This window comes from Choristoneura fumiferana, chromosome 6 (genome assembly GCF_025370935.1).
Source record: "Choristoneura fumiferana chromosome 6, NRCan_CFum_1, whole genome shotgun sequence".
Classification (NCBI taxonomy): domain Eukaryota; kingdom Metazoa; phylum Arthropoda; class Insecta; order Lepidoptera; family Tortricidae; genus Choristoneura; species Choristoneura fumiferana.
Genome location: NC_133477.1, coordinates 3,103,519 through 3,126,520, shown reverse-complemented (window position 1 = coordinate 3,126,520; position 23,002 = coordinate 3,103,519). Strand labels below are relative to the sequence as shown.

Here is a 23,002-nt window from a genome sequence, read left to right as displayed (position 1 = left end):
TTCCAAATTCATTGTAACCTTACATTATTGGCGACATTTTTTATTACGACAATATGAATTCCGAGGCTGTAATTTAAAATAGCTAAAAATAATACTGTCCTATCTCCGGACAGTCGTTTAAAAACTTAATTTTCTGTGAAAAATTAAAGCTGTATTTTTTGGGAGTAAACTGTACTTGAATAGATGATACAACATCGTAAAATACCTATCATAAAGTAATAACACGAAACTATAACAAGACAATAGGATCAGGAATCCGGTCAAAGCATTCAGAACTTTCTAAGAAGATGCTTCCAAACATTCTGTTGCTTTTCTTTGTCACGAAAGTTTGGGGATTACAGCAAAATTTCATAGATTTTTCTTTAGATTTCTTCACAACAAAAGATGTGAAATTTATTTGTTTGCTCACGTGTGGAAATAAGACCTGTGAGTTTTCTTTACAAATGAATTTATCAATATTTTTAATGTTATATTTAACAGCACATCAGGTACTTTCTCTATTCGAATTACATATAAGTAGCTTATTGTATCGTTTTCCAAAATATTTATTTCTCCTAATAAAGTGATTTTACTTCTGGTACAATATTTTTTACGACTTGCTATTAAACTGAAAACTCAAACCCAAAACCTAAAATTGCTAAAAGTGGCTCCGAAGCGGTAACGTTTCGTGTGCTCTGCCTACCCCATTTGGGAATACAGGCGTGATGTTTGTGTGTGTTTAATTAAACTGAAGAAACTAACCCACTGCGTTCTATAAAGATTACATTTACAAAAATCCTGAAAACAGCTCGGTTATATGTATATTTTTTTATTATTAAATTATTAACATTAAGTACCAAATTGTACTTATTAACGATTTATATCCCTACACGTGACCGCGGCCGCTGCAACGTGGCAATCTTCGCGACAAACCATCCAAATATTTTTACAAGCTTTTATTTTAGCAATAAGTCGTGATTAGGTAATTTATTAACTACCAAGTGTGTTAAGAAATAAATATAAGTGAAAATTACCCTATACCCTACCCTATATCACTAATCCTAATTCAGGGGATCAAAAGTTTGCTAGCAGTGCTTCAAAATTATCAATTACTATGTCAAGTGTATCAATTGATGAATCATCAGATTACTCTGATGCAGCAAGGGCATGTTTGATACAAAAATACACAGCCATTGGCGTCTTCATAGACACGAAATGTCCGCTTTTCGAAGACGTCTTGTTATTCGTAAGTATTTTTTTTGTATTAGTTCTCTCACCCGAAATTTATGAGCCGCCAGTACGCTCGCCGCTGATCGCATTCTCATACAAAAGTAGTTCTAATTTACAAACAACACACTGAACAAAATAAAACTTTGCGACTATAATGGGAGCAGCTATTTTGATGCTTATAATTAGTTTTCGTTCATATTCAATGTAACAAAATAAAATCACATCAATTTTGAATTTTGTATGTGAAATGCAAATTCGTTATTGTTTTTTTCCGTTACATTGGCTGCTCCCATTTTAGTTGCAAAGTTTCGTTTTGCTCTGTAGTGCTGCTTGTAAATTAGAACGAAATCAACTTGTATGGGGACGCGAGCGTACTGGGGACTTAATAATATATTTTCATACGTTGATTTCTCATATTAAAGGCTTCCGAAAACAGTTACTTTGACGGAAACCACAAATGGTTGATAGTTGACAACGATGCCTGGATGTCTAATATCACAAGTGATTCTTATGAATGTGAAACAAACGGAAATTTATCCTGGCTGAGCAATGCAGTCCAAAGGCTGAACCTAAGCATAGATGCTGATGTCACTCTGTCTTTGCAGAAAGGTAAGAAGTAAAAATGAACTATGAATTTTGTTTTTGGCCGTAGAAATTTGTTTCAAAAAAAAACCTATTACTAAATATTTACCATAGTACGGTTTTATGGTAATTTTACAATATTTACAGGGCCTGAAAATAATATTTACGAAGTCTACAGCTATGGGAAAATTCGTGGTGGAAATACGATCATCAATAAAATTGGATCGTGGAACAATAAATTAGGTAAACTTGAGTCATTTTTGCTTCAAATTAGAATCCATAAATTCAAGCGGATTTTTTTATGAAATAGAGAATCTTTATTTTTGAGAAACTACAATATTCAATTGCAATAATACAGCACCATATAATAAAAGTGCAGTGGTTTAAAAAATATGTAAAATTAAATAAAACAAAAAAAAAATACAGAAGTGTGACAAAACGTAGCACACGAAACAAATAAATAAAAAATAGAAATCAACTGCACAACAAGCAAATATTCAGAAGGATTCACACATCCATGTAATATAAAATTTAGACAAAGCCGGCTAGGCTAGACAGAAATAAGTTGTTTATTATAAAGTGTCTAGATTAAAACATTTTCATCTTTATTTTCATGTATACTCGTATTTTAAAGCTTTGGAATCTCAGTTGAACGGATACAAATACTATCGGCGGTGGAATTTCAATCAATCTTCTTTAAACGTAGTCGCGGTTGTAAGTATACCTACATTAGAATAGTTTATGTAATTAAAGCAAAGTGGAGAAATTTTTTTTTCCAAAATTTAATTTCCATTGGCAATTTTTAACTGTTCTTGAAAGTAAAAATGTAAATGCCGAAGATGGGAAAATTTACTAAAAGGAAATATTTCATTTGGTAAGGTGACCCGGGGCTGTTTGTAGCTGGGGGGATATTGTATCTGAGCCGTCTGATGGCGTCCTTACGACGCCATGTTCTTCTCGGCCATTTTACGTTGTGTTCGCCAGAAGACTGTCTTCTCACAATACACATGAACATGGCGACGTAAGGACGCCATCAGACAGATCATATACAATATTCCCCCAACTATTTACAATAGCCCCGGGTCACCTTACTATTGAAAAGAAAAAAATCTGTCAAAAATTATTGCAAACACAAATTGCCACACCCAGGGATCGAATATATGTAGTAAAAAACAAAAAAGCACAACCTTTCACTTTAATGGCAGAAATAGATAAGATTGACCATAAGGATCAAGTCTCTTTTATCAAAATGGTAAATAAAATAAAATTAAAAATAATATAAAAAAAACTTTTATAAGCACATTAATGTTTCAAATCTTCAGTATTGCGAGATTTTTACATCCAGGCAGCGTTTAAAAATTCCATTCTGTACATACTCATATAGAATTCAATTTTTCTAACACAAACAACACTAGCGCTTCCGTAAGCTAAATTGCGGATAGACGAACAGAAATTGTGAAACTATACGGGTTCCTTGTAGAACGACGGAATCCTAATAACATTGTTTAAAATAAAAATTTAAACGGGGAGAATCATGTAATATCAATCTCTAAGAAGACAAATGATCATGTTAATTTAACCGTCTGTTATTTTAGATGTCAACTCCCCCTGAAATATTTAACGTTGACATGCTTATCGGAAGCCATCCTGCGGCAGGTGTAGCCATCATAACTACAACAAGCCTCAGGGTATTAGAAGAACTGAAACATTTGCACAACATCAGGTAATTGACAGGTTTTAATTTTGAAGGTTAATTAGACAAGCCTTTATCTGCGATATCGCTGGCATTAACCATTGGATTTAGCGATTAAATTGAATTTAACAAAATTCACGTGGCAAACAGGGTTTCGTGATAGGTGAAATACCGCTTCGCCTATCATGAAGCCCTCATTGCCACGGGAATTTTATGAAATACTTGCGATAAGTCAGTTTGACGTTACAGTCTTGCTCATTTAGTTATTAAAAATTACCAATATGACATTTGTGATTATTTAAATAACTAAATGAGCCAATGGCAAAATAGACTGTACCTAACGTCAAACGGACAACGACATCTAGCGACAACGACATTTAGCGATATTTTGCCTGTCAATAAACCTTCTTTCGACGCTTCTACCAGCTTTGCTTTAGACATGGCATTAGACATAATTGGGCAGTTATTAGTAATTTATTAAACGCGACTTAGTATTTGGTTACTTCAGTTTTATTGCTATTTTTTCCAGATTTAATTACACAATTGTGGACAGGTGGATTGGCGATTTTAATAAAAACAGCTCAAGGGTTTGTTATTGATATTTTTAATTTCCTATATTTTTATCTTTTCGTAGTTAATTATAGTTTGCATAACACTTATTTTTTGTTTTTTGTTTATAAGTTACTAGCTTTTTCACGCAACTTTGTCTGCGTGAGAATTTTTTTCTCGCTATCTCGCGGAAACTACGCGATTATCCGGGCTTAAAACTATATTTTTTTGTCTTTTCAATAATTTTACACTATTTTCGTACCTATTTCATCAACTCGGTTGAGACTGCGACCACCAGAGACCACCAGAGATGTGCGAGGAATGTGTTTTTCATGAACCAATAGAAACCCTTCATTTACCTATCCTCGCTTAGCACAATATCCGGTGGAAATACTGCCTAAGTGTGAAGAGGTAACAGACAGACACCAGAGTCGCTTTCACATTTATAAAGGTAATATAACGGTACGGAGTACTCCGATGTCCTAAAATGTTTTTTATTTTAACTTAACTATACCTATATACAACTCCCCCAAATCTTGTCCCTGAGGAAGAGCACCCATGAGGCTGGCTTCCTTTGTCGCGCTGGTTCGCGATCCCAATACGTTGGACGAGAAATTCACCAGCCCTATGTTCATTGGTGATTTCGATTTTTTTATTTTTATTTGTTCAACAAGTTTGTGATCGTCCGAGCTCCACGGACCCAAAGTTTCAACAGCAAAAGCTACAAATATAATGTAGTCTTTAGAGAGCCCTGTATATTTGCGGCGTTTGATATGTTTCAGGTTGTTGCTAATTCTTTGTACTTCAAGGAACAAGATCTTACGCCATTGCTCCGCGTGACTCCTGAGATCTTTCAAAGAGTTGGCATGTTACTTCCACCATTGACGTCCATCGAGTTAGTACCATTACAAGCTATTATACAAGGTTTTTTTACAAGGCTCTGTTTTTCGTGCTTGTATATATGTTTGTATGTATGTTTTATCCTCTCTGCAGCCTAAGCGGCTAGACGTTTTTAAAAACAGAGCTTGTCTAAGTTAGCTTAGCATAGCTTAACGCGTCCCTCACTCAACTAAATCAGTTCATTATGACTAGTTAGACAGCAAATCTTACAATAACTAACCGCCTGAGTCTATATTTTGTTTTTTTTTTGCATTAGAAAGAAAGTAAGCGATCTTGACGTGTCTTTTATTGAAAAACACTTTTGAAAAATAAGTCACAGCAAATAGTAACAATTAGCAAAGATGCTTTTGGTATCATAAGTAATAGTTACCTATTTTTTAAAAAACGTTTTTCAATAAAAATAACTATCAAGATTGTTTACCCTTTTTCTAATGCTAAATAAAACGAAGTATAACGGGGATTTAGTTCTACGACGCTCAACCGTCTACATGTATTCGTCCGGCAACCCCTAACTTCCCGGCCTCTGTAGTAATGAACTAAAAAAAATTGTAAAATTTTCTTTTAATAAGTACAAGTTGCTATTTTTATTTCAGGACAAGGTATTACTATCGGATCCCAACTACGGGCCCTGGAAAATTCGAGAACCAATTCCTGCGGCCATTGACCCCTGGGGCATGGGGATGCGTGACAGCAGTCATTATCCTATGCTGTTTCGTGCTTTTCCTGACAGCTAAGTTGGAACGACGTCCATCGTCGATTCAGTATGCGGTGTTCTCTGTCATAGCTACGTTTTGTCAGCAATGTATGCAATTTTTTTTTGTGGTTTATTGCAATGAGGGTTTTCACAGAGGCGAAATATCGCTAGATGGCGTTATATGGTGAGGTCCGTTTGACGTTTGCTCGCGATTGGTTAAATAACTAAATGAGCCAATCGCAAGCAAACGTCAAACGTCAAATGGATCTCACGATACTAACGCCATCTAGCGATACATCGCCTCTGTGAAAACCCTCATTGTTTTATGTCTTTTAAGTACCTTAAACCATACAGGTGCATTATTAAAGGCAAATTCAACCTTTATTTTTTCAGTTTATGAAGATAATATTGGAAACGAAGGTTTAACACGACCATCTTCAGGTATAGTGACAAGATGTTCTATGAAAGTTTTAATAGAATATCATATAAGTAATTTGGTTTAATGATACTAAAGCCAGTTCGTATTTAAGGGAGTTAAATATTTAAAGGCACCAGCAAACTGTGACATCATAGACTGTTATTTTAATCTTCTCATGAATATGAGACCTAAGAAGAAATCTAAATGAAGGAACTACTTACTTATACAATCCTACTAATATTATAGATGCGAAAGTTTGTGAATATATATGTGTGTGCGTGTGTGTGTGTGTGTGTGTGCGTGTGTGACGGATATTCGATAATGTATATAAAGGAATGTCGACAATCGCTGGATTCAGATCATAGCATGTGATTTTTTTGGGAATTCCCAGAGGAATACGTAATAACAATCCGGAATTTCAACAGCTGGCGGATCATGAATTACGCGTGCGAAGCCGAGGATAAAAAATAGTGTATTATAAAAACACTTAAGAAATAAGTCATCAAAGACAAAAGGCTCATCTTACTTATTTGTCATGCCAATCAAAATGAATTGGCATACATTAATTCGCGTATTAAGCCTTATGAATCAACCAAAAATTTTACTCTAAAACAGGTAAATTACTTACTTTTTTAATACTTTTTGCCGGAGCGACGTTACATTGCAAACAGTAGTACACTGCGAATAAATAATACTTAAGTAATAATTATTATTTACTAATGTTTACCCGCGGCTTAGCACGCGTAAATTATTCGATCCGGCACTTACACTTGAAATTCACAGATTTCACAAAATTCCCGTGGGAATTCCCAAATTTACATCGTGGTTTCATTGATGTTGCATTAAAAACAACCATGCCAAATTTGATAACTAAGCCCAGCGGTTCTTTTTGAGATTTTATCCCGTGGGAATATCGGGATAAAAAGTAGCCTATGTGTTATTCCAGATGTCCAGCTATCAACATACAAAATTTCATCCAAATCCGTCAGCTGTTTAAGCGTAAAGGAGTAACACACACACACACACACACACACTTTCGCATTAATAAAATTGGTATGATTCGTAGTTAGGTAGTTCCGTTTCCTATCACTCGCATCGCAACTGCAGTTTCACGAAATAGGGTACCCTTCAGGAACAAGTACAATTTAGGAAAGCTTACACTAATAAATAAATAAATAAATAAATAAATAATATAACGGGACAATTAACACCAATTAACCTAGTCCCAAAGTAAGCTTATAGCAAAGCTTGTGTTATGGGTACTAAGCAACGGATAAATATAATTATTTAGATAGATACATACTTAAATACATATTAAACACCCAAGACCCGAGAACAAACATTCGTATTTTTTCATACAAATATCTGCCCGACACGGAATCGAACCGGGACCTCAAGCTTCGTAGTCAGGTTCTCTAACCACTACGCCATCTGGTCGTCAAACTATATGTTGGTCTTTGCTTCCACAGCTCGGCAGCTAGCTGTGCTAGTGACCGGAGCATCCTGTGTTCTTATCTTCAACTACTACACCAGCAGCGTGGTCAGCTGGCTGCTGAACGGACCACCACCTTCCATCAACTCCTTGGAGGAGCTCTTGGAGAGCTCCCTGTCTCTAATATTTCAGGATATAGGATACACTCGTTCATGGTTGCAGGTACTTATGCATATTTATAAAAGACAGTTTAAAGGTTTAAAAGGCCAATCAACTTTTTTACCGACACTAATCTGTCCGCGACATTTTTCATTTTTTTTTTTGTAAGTACTAAGTAAACATGCTTTTTCTGTAATTTAATAAGGATGGTGTACATGAATACATGCCATCCTACGTAAGTTTAAGCTGTTAAATAGTGAAATATCTTGTTGGAAGTACGATTTTTTGGTAACGCCAGAGACAATAAATTTAGGTAACGCAGGAGACGCCCAAAGTGTCGGTAAAATAGTTGATTGACCCAAAAACGTTTATCCTGCTAATGTTGTAAATTTGTATGTGTGTGTGTGTGTGTTTTCGTATGCAGTTAGTTAGATCTATAAAATAATATATTGGTAATTTTTTTCTCGATATTACCATGGAATTTTCTTTATTAGATTATTATGATAAAGAGCTAATAGTATTGTATTGTATTGATTGTCACAATACAATGATTCTTTATTGTACACCACAATATTAAGCGATATGGAAAACAGGCACACATAGAGGCAATTACAAGCATACACATACATAAAACATAACATACGCTACATAACACATAAATACTCAGACACATTAATATACTCGTTATTTACATGACTATACTAAATTTCAACTCAATCGGATAGCTACAAATACATTTGAAGTAAAATAAAGCCTTGTAAAGAAGCAAAAGTAATAATTTTGACAATAATTTATTCCATAAAAATTACCTAATAATAATTCATCTAACATCTGGAAGCATGGTGAACGCTTGTGCTGCTCTGAGGATGAACCCGGTTGAGTTCGTAACGGTCAGTGTATGTCAAGTGGTCGTGGTGATAGTTGGGTTTGTATGATTTGTGTTCTTACAGTTTGGAGGTGGAGAAGATATATGAACACTCATTTGTTGCAGAGACGTCGCTATCATAAGGTCGGATGTAACCGTCATTGTTTTTAACCCCGACGCAAAAAGAGGTAGTCAGGTGGTAGGACCTCGCGCAAGGTCCACCCGGATTGCTACCACCATCTTGCTCGCTAATCCTCGTTGTGTTTCGGCGTGGAGAGTAAGACAGCCGGTGAAATTACTGGCACTTGAGGTATCCCATCTTAGGTCTCTAGGTTGGCAACGCATCTGCAATCCCCCTGGTGTTGCAGGTGTCTATGGGCGGTGGTGATCTCTTACCATCAGGAGACCCACCTGCTCGCTTGCCATCCAGTCGAATAAAAAAAATAAAAAGAGGGGTGTTATAAGTGTGACCGCTATGTGTGTTTGTGTGTCTGTATGTCTGTGTGTCTCTCTGTGTGTCTCTCTGTGTGTGTGTGTCTGTCTGTCGGTCTGTCTGTGGCACCGTAGCTCTTAAACGGGTGGACCGATTTGAATGCAGTTTTTTTATTTGATAGCAGGTTTTCTAACGATGGTTCTTAGACATGTTTTATCAAAATCGGTTTAGCCGTTTTTGAGATATTGAACTTTGAAGTGACTAATTCGGGGTTTTTTCAACTTTTTGTTGGTTATTAATTTAATATTTTTGCTTTTCTTCAATCTTAATTTGATTGCTTAGTAACGACATCTCTTGTCCGGGTGAGCGGTTAGTTCCAATGGAGTGCCGAAAAAAGTTTCTCGATTTGGCTACGGTATAGATGTCGCTAGCGTCACTGCTTAAGTGGCTAAAATAAGAAACACACAAGCTGAGATATGAGGTGCATGGGGGAAATTCGTGTCTGTACCGTTGACCATCAGTGGTGTAGCGGTATAGCACGCGGTACGGAATACCGAGGACCTGAGTTCGATTCCCAGTGATGGTCTTATTTTTCTGGTTTTTCTGTGCATCTATATTTCAGTTTGTATTTTCAATCTTAATTTTGCTTATATTTAAATTCCAGAATCCAACATATTACTTCAACAAGAAAAACGCCGAAGCAGAAGACAAATTACGCAGATATAAAGTATTCAATAAAAAAGTGGGAGCGCCTTTGCTGATACCTCTGGACGAGGGCATCGAGATGGTAAAAGCTGGAGGTAGGTTTATTTAACAAACGCCCTTATTACCTGTTATTTAAATCTAGTTTTGCTAAGCCCCGCCTCGCCCGTAAATTGTAAAGAACTGTGGGGCTACTACGAAATTCGAAAATCGAAGTTCGCATCATACCGTCCCTCTCACTCTCGTGTTAAATAATATAAGCATCTGCGAGACAGCAAGATACGAAGTTCGAATTTTGCACTTCCTAGTATAATAGGGCCTGTATGGAGAACTTCGAGTAAATTGTGCAAAGTTTAAATTGGGCGGGATACTCGGATGTTTTTATTGAATAAAATGCTTTGGTGTTCGTGAATAGTATTGGGCGAACGTCTCCGTTGCTGTTGGATAATGAATGGGATTCTTTATGCCGAATTAAATGTAAGTCTTATGTTTCGAACTGGAAGAAAATTAATGCTTAAAGTTCGAGTCTTTATTTTTCGTTAATGGCGGCTTCTATGGGCTTGTGCTATGTGCAAATGTTAGACTCTGTAGTAGTTAGTAAAGTCGTATGCGAAATTACAGTTTGAAATTTAACAAGAGCTTTGCGGTGAAGGAAAACGTCATATTATGTGTGTGTGTGTGTGTGTGTGTGTGTGTGTGTGTGTGTGTGTGGGTGCGTGCGTGCGTGCGTGCGTGCGTGCGTGCGTGCGTGCGTGTGTGCGTGCGTGCGTGTGTGTGTGTGTGTGTGTGTGTGTGTGTGTGTGTGTGTGTGTGTGTGTGTGTGTGTGTGTGGTTCCAATCCCACGTGGTAAATAAGGCATAAGCCCCAATAGGCCGTGATATGAGGTCTTTTTGGGCAAATTTCGTGGTTTTATGTCAGTTTCTATTTGTTTCAACTAGAGAACACCGACGGATAGATAAAAACACAGACAGATAGATAAAAAATAATAAAGAATATTTGTATTGTACTTTGAGAATAAAGCTTATTGTTTACACACTTGGAATCACAATCGTTTTCATTACTTTTTTCTGTCACACTCACACGGTTGTCAGTTGAACAGAAAGTGATAGCGTATGCAATCGCGAGCGCCCTGGCGTTAAGAAATATAACCAAATCCTTCTGCTCTCCATCTGTTTCAGGATTTGCTTACCACACCGAAGTATACAATGCTAATAGCCTTATCTCTAAGACGTTCTCGCAGAGTGAGCTATGTGAGCTTGGCTCGCTAGAGTCCATGGAAAAGACTGAACTCTACGCCGCTGTACCAAAGGACAGTCCGTATAAAGAGTTCTTCAATTGGAAGTAAGTAATAATAAATGTTTAGCATATTATATATAGCATAGATATATAGCATTTAGTTTAAATTTACCAACGCTTCATCGACTTAGTAATAATTATGTTAAAAATAGCCTGAATGGCTTCGAGAAAAGTATGGTACGGCCGTGCCTTTGTTTTTGTTTTGCTCGACTTGGCACGATTCGGGTAATCCTTTCGTTTCTAAGCATGAACCTTATCTTGTTCAGCCTTCTTCGTCTCTTCGAGACTGGCATTATCTCCCGTATACAACGTGGTACCAGTAGTCCTGAAATAACCTGTGGAGGCAGTTCTCCGCGAGCCCTAGCGCTTGGAGGGGCTGCACCTGCCTTCATGCTGCTTGCCTTTGGCTTTTTCCTGTCAACCACCATACTTCTGATAGAGAGGTTAGTGGAATCAGTGGACTTAACTAGTTAATAGTCGGTCATAACTTAATTAATAATAAGTATTTCGTCGCACGCTGCGCGTACCCTGGCACACTTGGTAAATTTTTGGACTATAAAGACACGATAAAGTTTGTTTTTATATCATATCTATGATATTATATATAAACTGAATGATAGGACTACCCAATTTCGCTACACATTTCAATAATTTACCATTTACACCATATGGGAACTAGTTTTCCGTGGTAGATTTTCTTGTAGCCCTTTTATGAAACAAAGTCAAATTAGTTATTTTTTTTATTTTTTTTTATTCGACTGGATGGCAAACGAGCAAGTGGGTCTCCTGATGGTAAGAGATCACCGCCGCCCATAGACAACTGCAACACCAGGGTATTGCAGATGCGTTGCCAACCTAGAGGCCTAAGATGGAATACCTCAAGTGCCAGTTATTTCACCGGCTGTCTTACTCTCCACGCCGAAACACAACAGTGCAAGCACTGCTGCTTCACGGCAGGATTAGCGAGCAAGATGGTGGTAGCAATCCGGGCGGACCTTGCACAAGGTCCTACCACCTGCAAAATTTATTATTACAGTTATGATAAATTGATAATGGCAATGATAAACAGTGTCACTATTTTCTGTTTCAGATTTATCAGCAGGAACAATTCAAAACTGAAGATGATGAATAACATTTTGATTAAATGAACTTGTTTCAAGATTAACCCTAATAAATGAACTTTTCTCTTTCAGATTATAGACCGTACGTAGGTACCTTATAAAAGAGTTGTATTCACTATGTTTCCTGTCTGGCTTAATGTATTTAATTTATCAGAAAAATAAACATTTCTGAAAATATTTCACGCCTTTATATCTGGTTAGACATGTCACTGAACATAAAGTTAGATCTACAGGGTGATGTTGCGGCTGCGTTTTCCACCAAAGACGTGCGAGGATGTATTCCGAGGAATGTGTTTTTACCCGACTGCCCGAAGGAGGGTTATGTTTTTCGAGCGTATGTATGTATGTATGTGGGAATGAGGGTGGATTAATGTTAGAATGATTAGATGTAAACGAGCGACCGAATGAATGAAGACTTATTGTGGAGTGAATGAGACGAGGGAGTGAGTGAAAGTGATTTAAGTTGAGTTACGATCGGGTGAGCCTATGCGCAAGTTGTCTTTTCTGTTTTCATTGTTTCTTTTTCGTATTCACTAGTTTCAATTTTTAATAAACTTTTTCTTATTTATTTTCGAAAAGTTTGTTTCCTTCAAACGATCCCACATGTATGTGGGTATGTATGTCCATTTCTTTGGTCCTCGCTGCAGCCTAAACGGCTGGATGGATTGTAACATATGAGGTATCATTGGATTCGTCATAGCTGTCGGAGTGACATAGGGTATTATATAATATTTCAATATGGCGTCATGGGTCCCGACTGTTGAACCTTAAATGAGCGCCATGACAGAGTTCTAGACCACTAGACTTATTTTCTTCCTTTTAGTTTTTAAAGGCAGTCGGATTTTTTTTTAATGTTTTAATGTTTTTTTATTCATGAACCCCATATAAGCCGTGGTGGCCTAGTGGTTTGACCTATCGCCTCTCAAGCAGAGGGTCGTGGGTTCAAACCCCGGCTCGCACCTCTGAGTTTTTCGAAATTCATGTGCGGAATTACATTTGAAGTTTACCACGAGCTTTGCGGTGAAGGAAAACATCGTGAGGAAACCTGCACAAACCTGCGAAGCAATTCAATGGTGCGTGTGAAGCTCCCAATCCGCACTGCCCGCGTGGGAACTATGGCCCAAGCCCTCTTGTTCTGAGAGGAGGCCTGTGCCCAGCAGTGGGACATATATAGGCTGAGATCATGATGATGATGATGATTCATGAACCAATAGAAACGCTTCATTTACCTGTCCTCGCACAGCACATCTCTGGTGGAAACAGCTGAGCGGAGCGAGGCGAGGTAAATGAAGCGATTCTATTATATTGATTGATTTTATATATTGATTTATTTCTAGTGTGTTTCATAAAAACTACATTCCTTGCAACGCATCCTCACACATCTCTGGTGAAAACTGGGCCTTACACCTTAAAACAATCAATACTTGTTGTATCTTTAAACGAGCAATTCTTTACTAGCTTTTGCCCGCGGCTCCGCCCGCGTGGTATTCGGTTATGGCGCGCTGTTCCCTCGGGAACTGCATTTTTCCGGGATAAAAAGTAGCCTATGTCACTCTCGGGCCCATAAACTATGTCTATGCCAAAAATAACGTCGATCCGTCGCTCCGTTACGGCGTGAAAGACGGACAAACACACAAACACACTTTCGCATTTATAATATTTCGGGGATTTCGGAAACGGCTCTAAAGATTTAAATGAAATTTGGTATGTAAGCTTGGTCTTACCTCTGAGAAAAGCTCGTCACCAAATTTGGTATGTAAGCTTGGTCTTACCTCTGAGAAAAGCTCGTCACCAAATTTGGTAAGTAAGCTTGGTCTTACCTCTGAGAAAAGCTCGTCACCAAATTTGGTATGTAAGCTTGGTCTTACCTCTGAGAAAAGCTCGTCACCAAATTTGGTATGTAAGCTTGGTCTTACCTCTGAGAAAAGCTCGTCACCAAATTTTAGCCCGAGCGAAGCACGGTCGCCCAGGTACTAAATAAAATAGCTCTTAAACATCCCGTATGCAAATAAGTCGTTCGTTGCATACATTATTCGGTAAACTTTCTAAAGAGAATTTAACTTTGTTTGAAGTAAATTAGGAAATTTGTGTTCGCTATCAAAACATGCTTATGGTATGTTGGAGGCAGCAGCGAACATAAAGACGGGTATTAAAAATGAGACTTGGAGTTAAGTTATTCTGTCTTAAGGAGTACATATTGCTCAAAGTCTTAAGTAAAAAGTCCTACATTTCATTTGCTTTAGTGCGTGCGGTGGTCGGCTTAAGAGCGTTCATACCTGCTGAGCTGGCAACGTTGCATTTTTGTTAGTTTTTCTCGATTATTCCATAATGGTCTGTTAGAACTCTTCTTACTATATAAGTTAATGCATAATGCATAATTATTTGCAAATTTATTTCATATATCATTTTAAATATCAATTTAATTTCCACATTTTATGTGTACATTTTGCATGAAACCCCCCTCCCCTATTGAAGTCACCAACACCATACGGATCATTTTAAATTGTGACCAGCCATATTTTTAGTCTAGAAATAAGGAAGTCTCATAGAAACTCCCCCCTAATAAGTCGAAAGCTACTTCTTCTTTCTTTATCTTTGCCTACGCAGATCATTTTTATTTTAAATCAGGACCCTGTAAGTATACATATTTTCATAATTCTAAGTCCAGAAATTAGAAAATATCCATACAAACTTTATCCACCATTTTACCCCTTTAGGTGTAATTTTATCCATTTCACCTACACAGCTAATTTTTAATTCGAATCGCGAACTTGTATACCTATTTCTATATATATACTATACATTCAAGGACTAAAATTAATGAGCCACCATGGAACCTTTTCGAAGGAAAAGTCATTACGATTTTCCTTGTTAATTAATGCGATGTCACTATGACCTTTACTGTGAAATGGTTCCATGATGGCTCATGAATTAAAGTCCTTCACCGTACAGTACAACTATAAAGAGATCGATACGGCCAGTTACAGAAATAATATGTATACATGACTTTATTGATAAAAACTTTTTCATTTGGCAGAACCTAATTTGGTACTGGCCATCAACAATGCCATGTACCCTTCATGTGCCTAATACTTTTTAAAATAAACGTTGTTCTTCTGTTATAAGAAAGTTTGATATCTTCGTAGTTGACTATTGGTTATGTGCGAAGCGGGTGGTGGGGGTACAGAAAACGATCGCAGCGCCCAACATGTCAAAAATTTGAAGTAAATTCGGATGACTGGCTGTCAAAATTTAAGTATTTCATTTTAAGTATTACATGGGTCTGATACACTGATTTAAAAATTAAACTTTGAGGGTCAATAAATGACCTAAATTTAAGTTTTTGAAAATGTTACAAAACAAAACAAGATTAGTTTCGTGAGTAGAATCGAACCTTGAATTTAAATCCCCATGGTCAGAGATACCCTGTATTTTTTAAACCGTGACCGACTCACGCTTGTCTGGTTTTTGTTAATTGTTGTCTTGCAGTTTATTATTCTCTATTATCATTCCAAGTTCAATGTTTGTATATTTTAACATTATAATGTAAAGAAATAAGGGAAAAAAAAGTCTTTATATGGGGACCGAACTTGATGATTTTATTTTGTTTTTGCTGTTATGGCAATAAAGATACATTTTGTATGTAAACATCAGCTGTCTGTCTATTACGATTCATGGGACACAATACATGCAAACAGCCATTACAGGTGTTAATTAAAATAAAATTGAAAATTGCAGCATTTTGGTAAATTTTTAAATCGTGTTAGTAAAAAATATTATTTCAGTAGTGAAACTAAGCACCTATAGTATAAGAAAAAATTCTAACTACCGTAACTAAATGCAAAAATAATAATTTACAGTTGATGTCAAACTATGTAAGAAACTACTAACATAATTCAAAATAGTCATGCCCTTGGGCTGTCAAAGTAATGGAAGAAATGGCCATCATGATGATTTAAATAGATAAGAAGTAAATAACACTAAAAATCCTTTGACGCATTTATTCTATGGACTTGTTACTGCAAGACCATTATCTTCCTTTATCATGTCGCTAGCTTTTTCAGCCAGCATTATAACGGCTGCGTAGAGGTTTCCACTAGTGATATTAGGCATAGCACTACTGTCAGCTACACGTAAGCGATGCACGCCGCGCACGCGCAGCCTCTCGTCCAATACGCTTCCCATCGCGCAGGCCCCGCTGAAATGGCTCGACGTCACTCTAGTACTCAAAACATGACACCGCCAGTACTCATTACTACCCATCGGTAAACCACTACATTTCGGCAGCCTAAGATCAACAAATTCACCGCCAACACGATTGAAATACGTAGAAGTTCTTATTTTATCAAAGTCTTTTAATGACTCAACAAGTTTATCCAAATCATTTACATCAGAGAAATAATTAAGAAATATTAAGGGTTTATCTGTGGGATCGCTACTCTTCAACTGAATTACGCCTCGTGATTTCGGATGGAGCAAACTTATTGTTACGTATATCATTTCTCTACCTTTATTTGCCTCGTGTAGTTTCTGGCAAATATCATAATCGAGAGCATGGCTAAGGCAGCTTTCCAATGATTTTTCTGAGTCATTAGGAAGTGCACTCATGACACATTGATAATCGGGGAATACTTGAGACTTGTCTAATGCTACAAAACCAATAATTGTGGAACTACACTGTGCGTAATTGGGAATCTTTGGTGGTTTATGCTCTTCTTTAAACGTGTACGCCACTACACATCCCACATGATCCTGTAAATTCTCACCAACTGGTAAATTGGATAAAGTTTCTATTCCTAATGATTTCAGATGCCCTTCTGGACCGATACCAGAAAGCATGAGTAGTTTTGCTGAGCCGAATCCACCTGCAGTTACAATTACTTCCTTTTCAACCATGATGGTAACACTTTCGTTATTTGCAGTCATTGCTTGAACACCAATAGCACTGTTAGACCCATCAAAAAGAATTTTAGTCACTAAGGTATTTTTTAACACGTCCAAATTGTGTCGGTGTTTGACTGGCCTGAGAAAACTGAAGGCTGCGCTCTGACGGACACCTTTACTTGCAGTGAATGAGGCTTCGGTAAACCCAAGAGTATCATTTCCATTTACATCCAGGACCACATCGTACCCCAATTCTTTCAAAACGTCCAAATATTTTTTCTCCTCCTTTTGAGACTCTTTTGTTATATGAAGAAATCCATTAGTGCCATGAAAATCTTTGTATTTTGACTGTCGAATACTTGGATCGTCCATATATTCACTCTTTTTAAAATACGGCAGAATATTTTCATAATTCCATGAGTCATCATTAACTGTGTCTGCCCAGGTTTGGTAATCATTTGGATTTCCTCTTACGTACAACATAGAGTTCATAGTACTTGTTCCGCCGAGCATTTTACCTTGAGGTAACGGGGTAACCGTATCTTGTTGATATTCTTTTCTATTCTTATCAAAGGCTGCGGTGTGGTTCCAGTCTTGCTCGGAATTAGGTATGTAAAGTGGAAGTCCTGGAAGCTGAAATTAGTTCAAATTACAAAATTAATCTTCATATGCAAAATAATCTCGACGCCTGGACAATTATTGTACTTTTGAGCTTTTGTTCAAGCCTTTGTTCAAGAATAGGAATTAAGGATTCCAATATTATAAAAAATAATAAGATTATCAATGTCCACCTGAAAATCTTGGATTCAGAAAGCGAAAATTTTAGATAGAATTTTCTGATGTGATACATTTTTATTTAGTGTTTAAAGCAAAGAAAAAATCATAGATTTCATTAAGCGATTGCTGATAAAAAGAAATGACACTATAATAAAGTTTCTTTTTACGAGAGACGAGTCTTTTATTTATTGTTTTATGGAGTACTATCCCATTGTATCGTTTGTCAACAAACATCACTATTAGTTATGTGGTTTTAAGATTACCATGGTCTCAAATGGTGGGTCTCCACCTGCCTCGATCATGAGCACGCGCACGTTAGGTTCTTCTGACAGCCGGTTGGCCAGCACGCAGCCGGCTGAACCCCCACCCACTATTATGAAGTCGTAGCGAATCGTACCCGAGTCATCTGTGCACATAAATAACGTTGTTATAACCTTCGGAACTTTGCCTAAGAAGTATGGCTTAAATCATTTGTTTTAGTTTAGGTATTTTGTGAGTCACATACCTACTCATGTTTTCAGTCGCGTAAGTTTGGTTTCACACAAAAGCCCTCTATGTACCTACGCAATTTATTTGGAGTCGCCGTGTGACACAAACTGGACTTTTGTATAACACCGGAAATAGCAGAAAGTACACGACCGAAAATACGCAACTCACAACTAAAAAAAAAATACGCTCGTTTGGCTTAAATTAACAGTTTACTAATTTCATTTAATTTGATGAGTACCTACAATACTTTAAAGTTTAAAGAGTTAAGACATATAAAAACAAAAAGAACCAACCTAATATATCTTGACTAAATATATAACTTTTATGACTTAAACAATAAAAAGTATGAAAAGAACACCCGGTCCAAAAGATCTGCCTGTGGCAGGATTCCCATGACGCTGGCCGCATTACCCCTTTGGACCGCAAGTGCGATCTGCTGGGATAAGTACGCGCCGATTCTTGGGTCCCCAGAAGCATCGTTTAGTGATTAATTTGACCTGGTACAAGAACACATTGCTGGGGCCAGTGTATGGCGGTGAGCTGAAGAAGAGCTATGACTTGGAATGCTCCCTGGATCCGTCTGATCTTCGTGACCGCCGCTGCAGCCTCCATGTCTTCGAGAGCACTGGACAAACCCATTTGTAGTTAATGACATCATGCAAAGCGAAACCTTTAGTTTTTTCGTCAAGAACTTCATAGAACTTGATTTCGTAACTATCTTTATATATTTTTAAAGAATTGTTATTTTTTTATAATTAATTTGCACAAAACGTCCAATGTAAACACGTTCTCAAGCATTAACAACGGCTATGGCCATAAAATTCAAACTATGCTATTTGACAGTACGATTATCGCAGTATTTTTTTAGTGTGTCTATACAATAACTGCGGTGTAGCATCATTTTAGTAACCTTCAAAATCTAAGTACCGGCGGCGAACGTGTTAAGTAAAGGTTTATAAATGTAAAAATTCAAAAAATATTTTTTTCTAATTATACTATTATTTAAAAAAAAAACTTACCTGAAAAGCCGATTTACGACATAATTTTACAATAACTGAAAAAAGACTGGCACACCTCTATAAACAATAAGCCGCAATGTTATACACCATATTTTTGCATATTAATTGCGCTTACACGTCAAATATGAATTTTGTATAATAATATACGACCTGAATTTTGCTTAGGTACACAATTCGATTTTCCAAGCAAATTGAACACAAACATTTTCCTTCTCAATTTATTAATAATAATTTATTTATTTATCAGACAACATAGATCCATTCATTTGTTATACATACACACTTAAAAACTAAGTTAGACATGTTTTAAATTAATTGAAAAATAAAAATTAATATCAAATGTCAAATATATAAAACCTTAAATTACAATTACAGATCAGACTTGACGTAAAAAAGAAATACATTTCTAAAAGTTTGTCACCAGGCATTTTTTGACAACATGTGTTTTGGTCCAATGGTGCAATATCGGACAAGATACATCTCCGATATTGCACATAGAAGGCTGTTACTGCTGCCCCTCATCCTATCCATGGCTGATGATATTCGTTTGCGTATCACGGCTCCAAAACTATCAGTACGCGCCTCCGCAAACATGCCGGATGCACTGCAGAACGGGGGCAGCCGCAACAGCATCCTGAAGGTGTTGTTTATATTGGACCTAGAGCATTGAATGACTTTTGTGCGAAGCGAACCCACAAGCTGCAGGTGTAGAAGTCTGGCAGTAGGCCTTAAAAAGAGTTACTTTGACCTCATTTGTACACCGAGCAAACCTGCGGGCCAGCATATTGCACCTGACAGTCAACGCTCTGCGCTCTCGATCCATGTCCATGTCATCAGTAAGTGCATTCTGACCCAGTGACCCAGATACTTAAACTTTTGACCTGTTTGAGTGGAGCGCCGTTAAGTACGATAGATGGAACAGTCTCATACGTTTTCACGCCTGCCTTGAAAAGCAACAACTCACTCTTCTTTGTATTGTATCTAAGTCCATGGCCACCGCATACCGCTCACAGATTCTGATTAGCTTCCTTAGACCACTAATCGAGGGACTCAGCAACACCATATCATCCGCATAGCTGATATTATTGATGACATGGCCACCGACTGAACCATAACCGCTGCGCACTGCTGAGCTCCTCAATAAGGCCATTTATGTACAGATTGAATAACTTGGGAGAAGTCAACCCTCCCTGTCTCACGCCGTTATTCAGCCTGTACACAGCAGAGAAGCTACTCCCCCATCTCACAATGTTCGTCTGGTTCCCATACCAATACTTTAAAAGCAAGAGATTTTCTGCTGGCAAAGTGGTTTCTAAACGTATTTTCCTCCATAGTACGTCATAGGATACCATATCGAACGCTTTGGAGAGGTCAAGAAACAAGCATATACGGGTGTCTGTCTGTCAGTGTAGTAACGGATGGTATGCTTGAGACAATAAATCGCAGATTCGGTAGACAGTCCATGATTGAAACCAAACTGAGCATCATGAAGTTTCATATTGCAACATAATCGCTTATCAAGCATACCATCCAACACTTTTTACACTTTTTTATTAAAACCAAAATAAAAATAGTCAAAATACCAGAAACGGGACTTATCACGCTATTATTACACAAGTAATATTTACCTCAACGTTTCGGCAACGTTACAGTTGCCGTGGTCACGAGTAGACTGAAGTGTGGGGTGTCAAGTCTGCCTAGCAGCGCGAGTTCTTTGAACTACCCGCACTTGATCACTAATAGTGCCGGCACTCGTATCACGAACTACCCGCACTTGGTCACTTTTATTAGTCACCCTATCACACCGACACACAACACTAACAACGTCCGATCGTCCCTCCGAACATTCATCCCGACGCCGACACTTATTAATAACAGGATTCCACGAAGATGAAAGTTTATACCCATCGTCCCGGTTGAAATTCTTATGCTTTTTTATTTCAACTGCTTCACGTACCATTCTTGAGTAAAAATGACGTTCCGTGGACAGAATTTTGGATTGTGAAGCTCAATCCAGTGGTTTGGCCCTGACTCCAACAAATGCTCCTCCTCCATGCAGCTGCAATGTTTTCCTTGACCAAAAAAAAAATAAAAAAAGTGACCAAGTGCGCAGAGATTTTGACGCAGTACAATTTGAACATCGATCCATTACAAAAATATTTGTGAAACACGATTTTAAAATCCTGAAAACCCCACCATGAGCCAATATTCTTGAAGAACTTCGAAATACCTCGTAGAAGTATTTTTTAATTGGTTACTTTAGACGCAAAAATGTATAAATAAATAAAATAAAAAATATTTATTATACAATCAACTTGAAGCAAAATACAATGTTCAATGAGTATGGAAAGTTTGTACAGAGAAGTCGCGGGAATGGTAAAATATTCTTACCCCCAAACTAGGTAAAGATCTGTCTTGGGGGGCCTAAATTATGATTGCTAGACGTGTTATGTAACTTTTTTATAAATTTATGACGGTGGAAGCATTCTACACTTCCACTGAACGTAGATATAGTTAGTGTTTAGTATTGCAACTAAGGGACCCCATACATTCCTGTATTTTTATTATAATTTTTTTTGTATTTTTTTTTCTAAATTGTATAATATAGTTTTTTAAGTATTTTATTTGTAATTATATTTAACGGCGAGGGAATGGTAGGAGCCTTCCCAGGGTTCGCATCGCCGCCCAGGTTGACGCCGCTACCTCCACCGCCACCTGCGTCATCCATACCTAGGCCTTGATCTGCTTAGTATGGACTTAGCAGAGCAGTGAAGTCTATCAGTGATAAACTGGACCAACTAAATAAATAAAAACGATGGCAATACTTAGCTTTGTATTTCGTCCTTATTCTCCGATACACAACCGTCCAGGTCGGGTGCTCAGCAAAAAGTGCCCAACCCGGCCTACGTTTCAATAAGACGAAACCTTAAAGCAGGAGCCAACTGACACTTGGTTTGCAGCGCTCTTATTGGTAATTGCAACAAACCAAGCATTATGATTGGTCGTCTTGTTCAAACGTCACAAAATAACAATTCAACAGACAATCTTTATTTATTTAACTATCACCTTGTTTGTGTAATTTGACATTGAATTTCGCGTTAATGACGAACAATAAAACATGAATTACTTTTAAAACTTGATCTCGAATAAATCAATTCAGATTCTTAATTAAAGTAATAATCAAATGGCGCCACTGAGCCAGCGCATGAAAAGGGAACTAAAAGTTACTTGTTGACAGATTCTATATTGATAACGTTCAAATTATCTTCTTATTAACATTAATTGCAAAACAGTAAATACTTAGGATTAAAAATCAATTTAATGTTCGTGGTAGTTGCGCCGATACGGCCGTTCTGACAGGCGGTGCGCGCTCTGCACTGCACTGGACATTGTCTGTAAAAAGAAAAGTTATCTGAGCTAGGTATCCGTAAGCAGGCACTACCTAGCTGTCTATTTGACTATATAAGCAGCGACGTAAAGTAGAGTCACTCAGCTGGAAGCGAAGCTAAATTAAGCGCTACTTAGTAGTTACATCATCATCATCACCATCATTATCAACACCATCATCATCTCGGCCTGTAAACGTGCCACTGTAGAGCACAGGCCTCAGAACGAGAAGGGTAGCAAAATTGTGTGCATTTTGAATTAGTTGTGGCAAGTATACACACCTGCACACAGTATTCGTAATAGTGCGTACTACTTTAGCGTTAGTAGTGCTACTTATGATGCGTAGGATATTTCAAATAAATTTTGCTGTCAGTACATCTCCACATGTCCAA

At 37.4% G+C, this 23,002-nt stretch overlaps 2 protein-coding genes across 4 annotated transcripts; one reads left to right on the top strand and one right to left on the bottom strand.

The window, feature by feature from the left end:
- Window positions 1-269: 269 nt before the first annotated feature.
- LOC141428836 (ionotropic receptor 75a-like) lies at window positions 270-12,231 on the top strand. Of its 3 annotated transcripts, none has more exons than XM_074088868.1 (15): window positions 270-426; window positions 1,125-1,225; window positions 1,632-1,818; window positions 1,939-2,034; window positions 2,426-2,505; window positions 3,387-3,514; window positions 4,014-4,071; window positions 4,816-4,928; window positions 5,527-5,735; window positions 6,021-6,068; window positions 7,515-7,699; window positions 9,599-9,734; window positions 10,816-10,978; window positions 11,200-11,376; window positions 12,024-12,231. In XM_074088868.1, exons 1-15 carry the CDS (start codon window positions 288-290, stop codon window positions 12,079-12,081), a joined length of 1,878 nt encoding a protein of 625 aa, XP_073944969.1. In that variant the 5' UTR covers window positions 270-287; the 3' UTR covers window positions 12,082-12,231. The 3 variants fall into 3 exon arrangements, with proteins under 3 accessions (XP_073944969.1, XP_073944966.1, XP_073944968.1); XM_074088865.1 differs by having other exon boundaries at window positions 1,050-1,225; XM_074088867.1 differs by lacking the exon at window positions 6,021-6,068 and having other exon boundaries at window positions 1,050-1,225.
- Window positions 12,232-15,611: 3,380 nt separating this feature from the next.
- LOC141428837 (ecdysone oxidase-like) lies at window positions 15,612-19,288 on the bottom strand. The gene is made up of 4 exons (XM_074088869.1): window positions 19,224-19,288; window positions 18,702-18,829; window positions 17,979-18,121; window positions 15,612-17,571 (listed from the first exon to the last, which is right to left on the bottom strand). The coding sequence occupies exons 2-4, from the start codon at window positions 18,814-18,816 to the stop codon at window positions 16,060-16,062; spliced, it is 1,770 nt and encodes a 589-aa protein (XP_073944970.1). The 5' UTR covers window positions 18,817-18,829; window positions 19,224-19,288; the 3' UTR covers window positions 15,612-16,059.
- Between the last annotated feature and the right edge of the window lie 3,714 nt (window positions 19,289-23,002).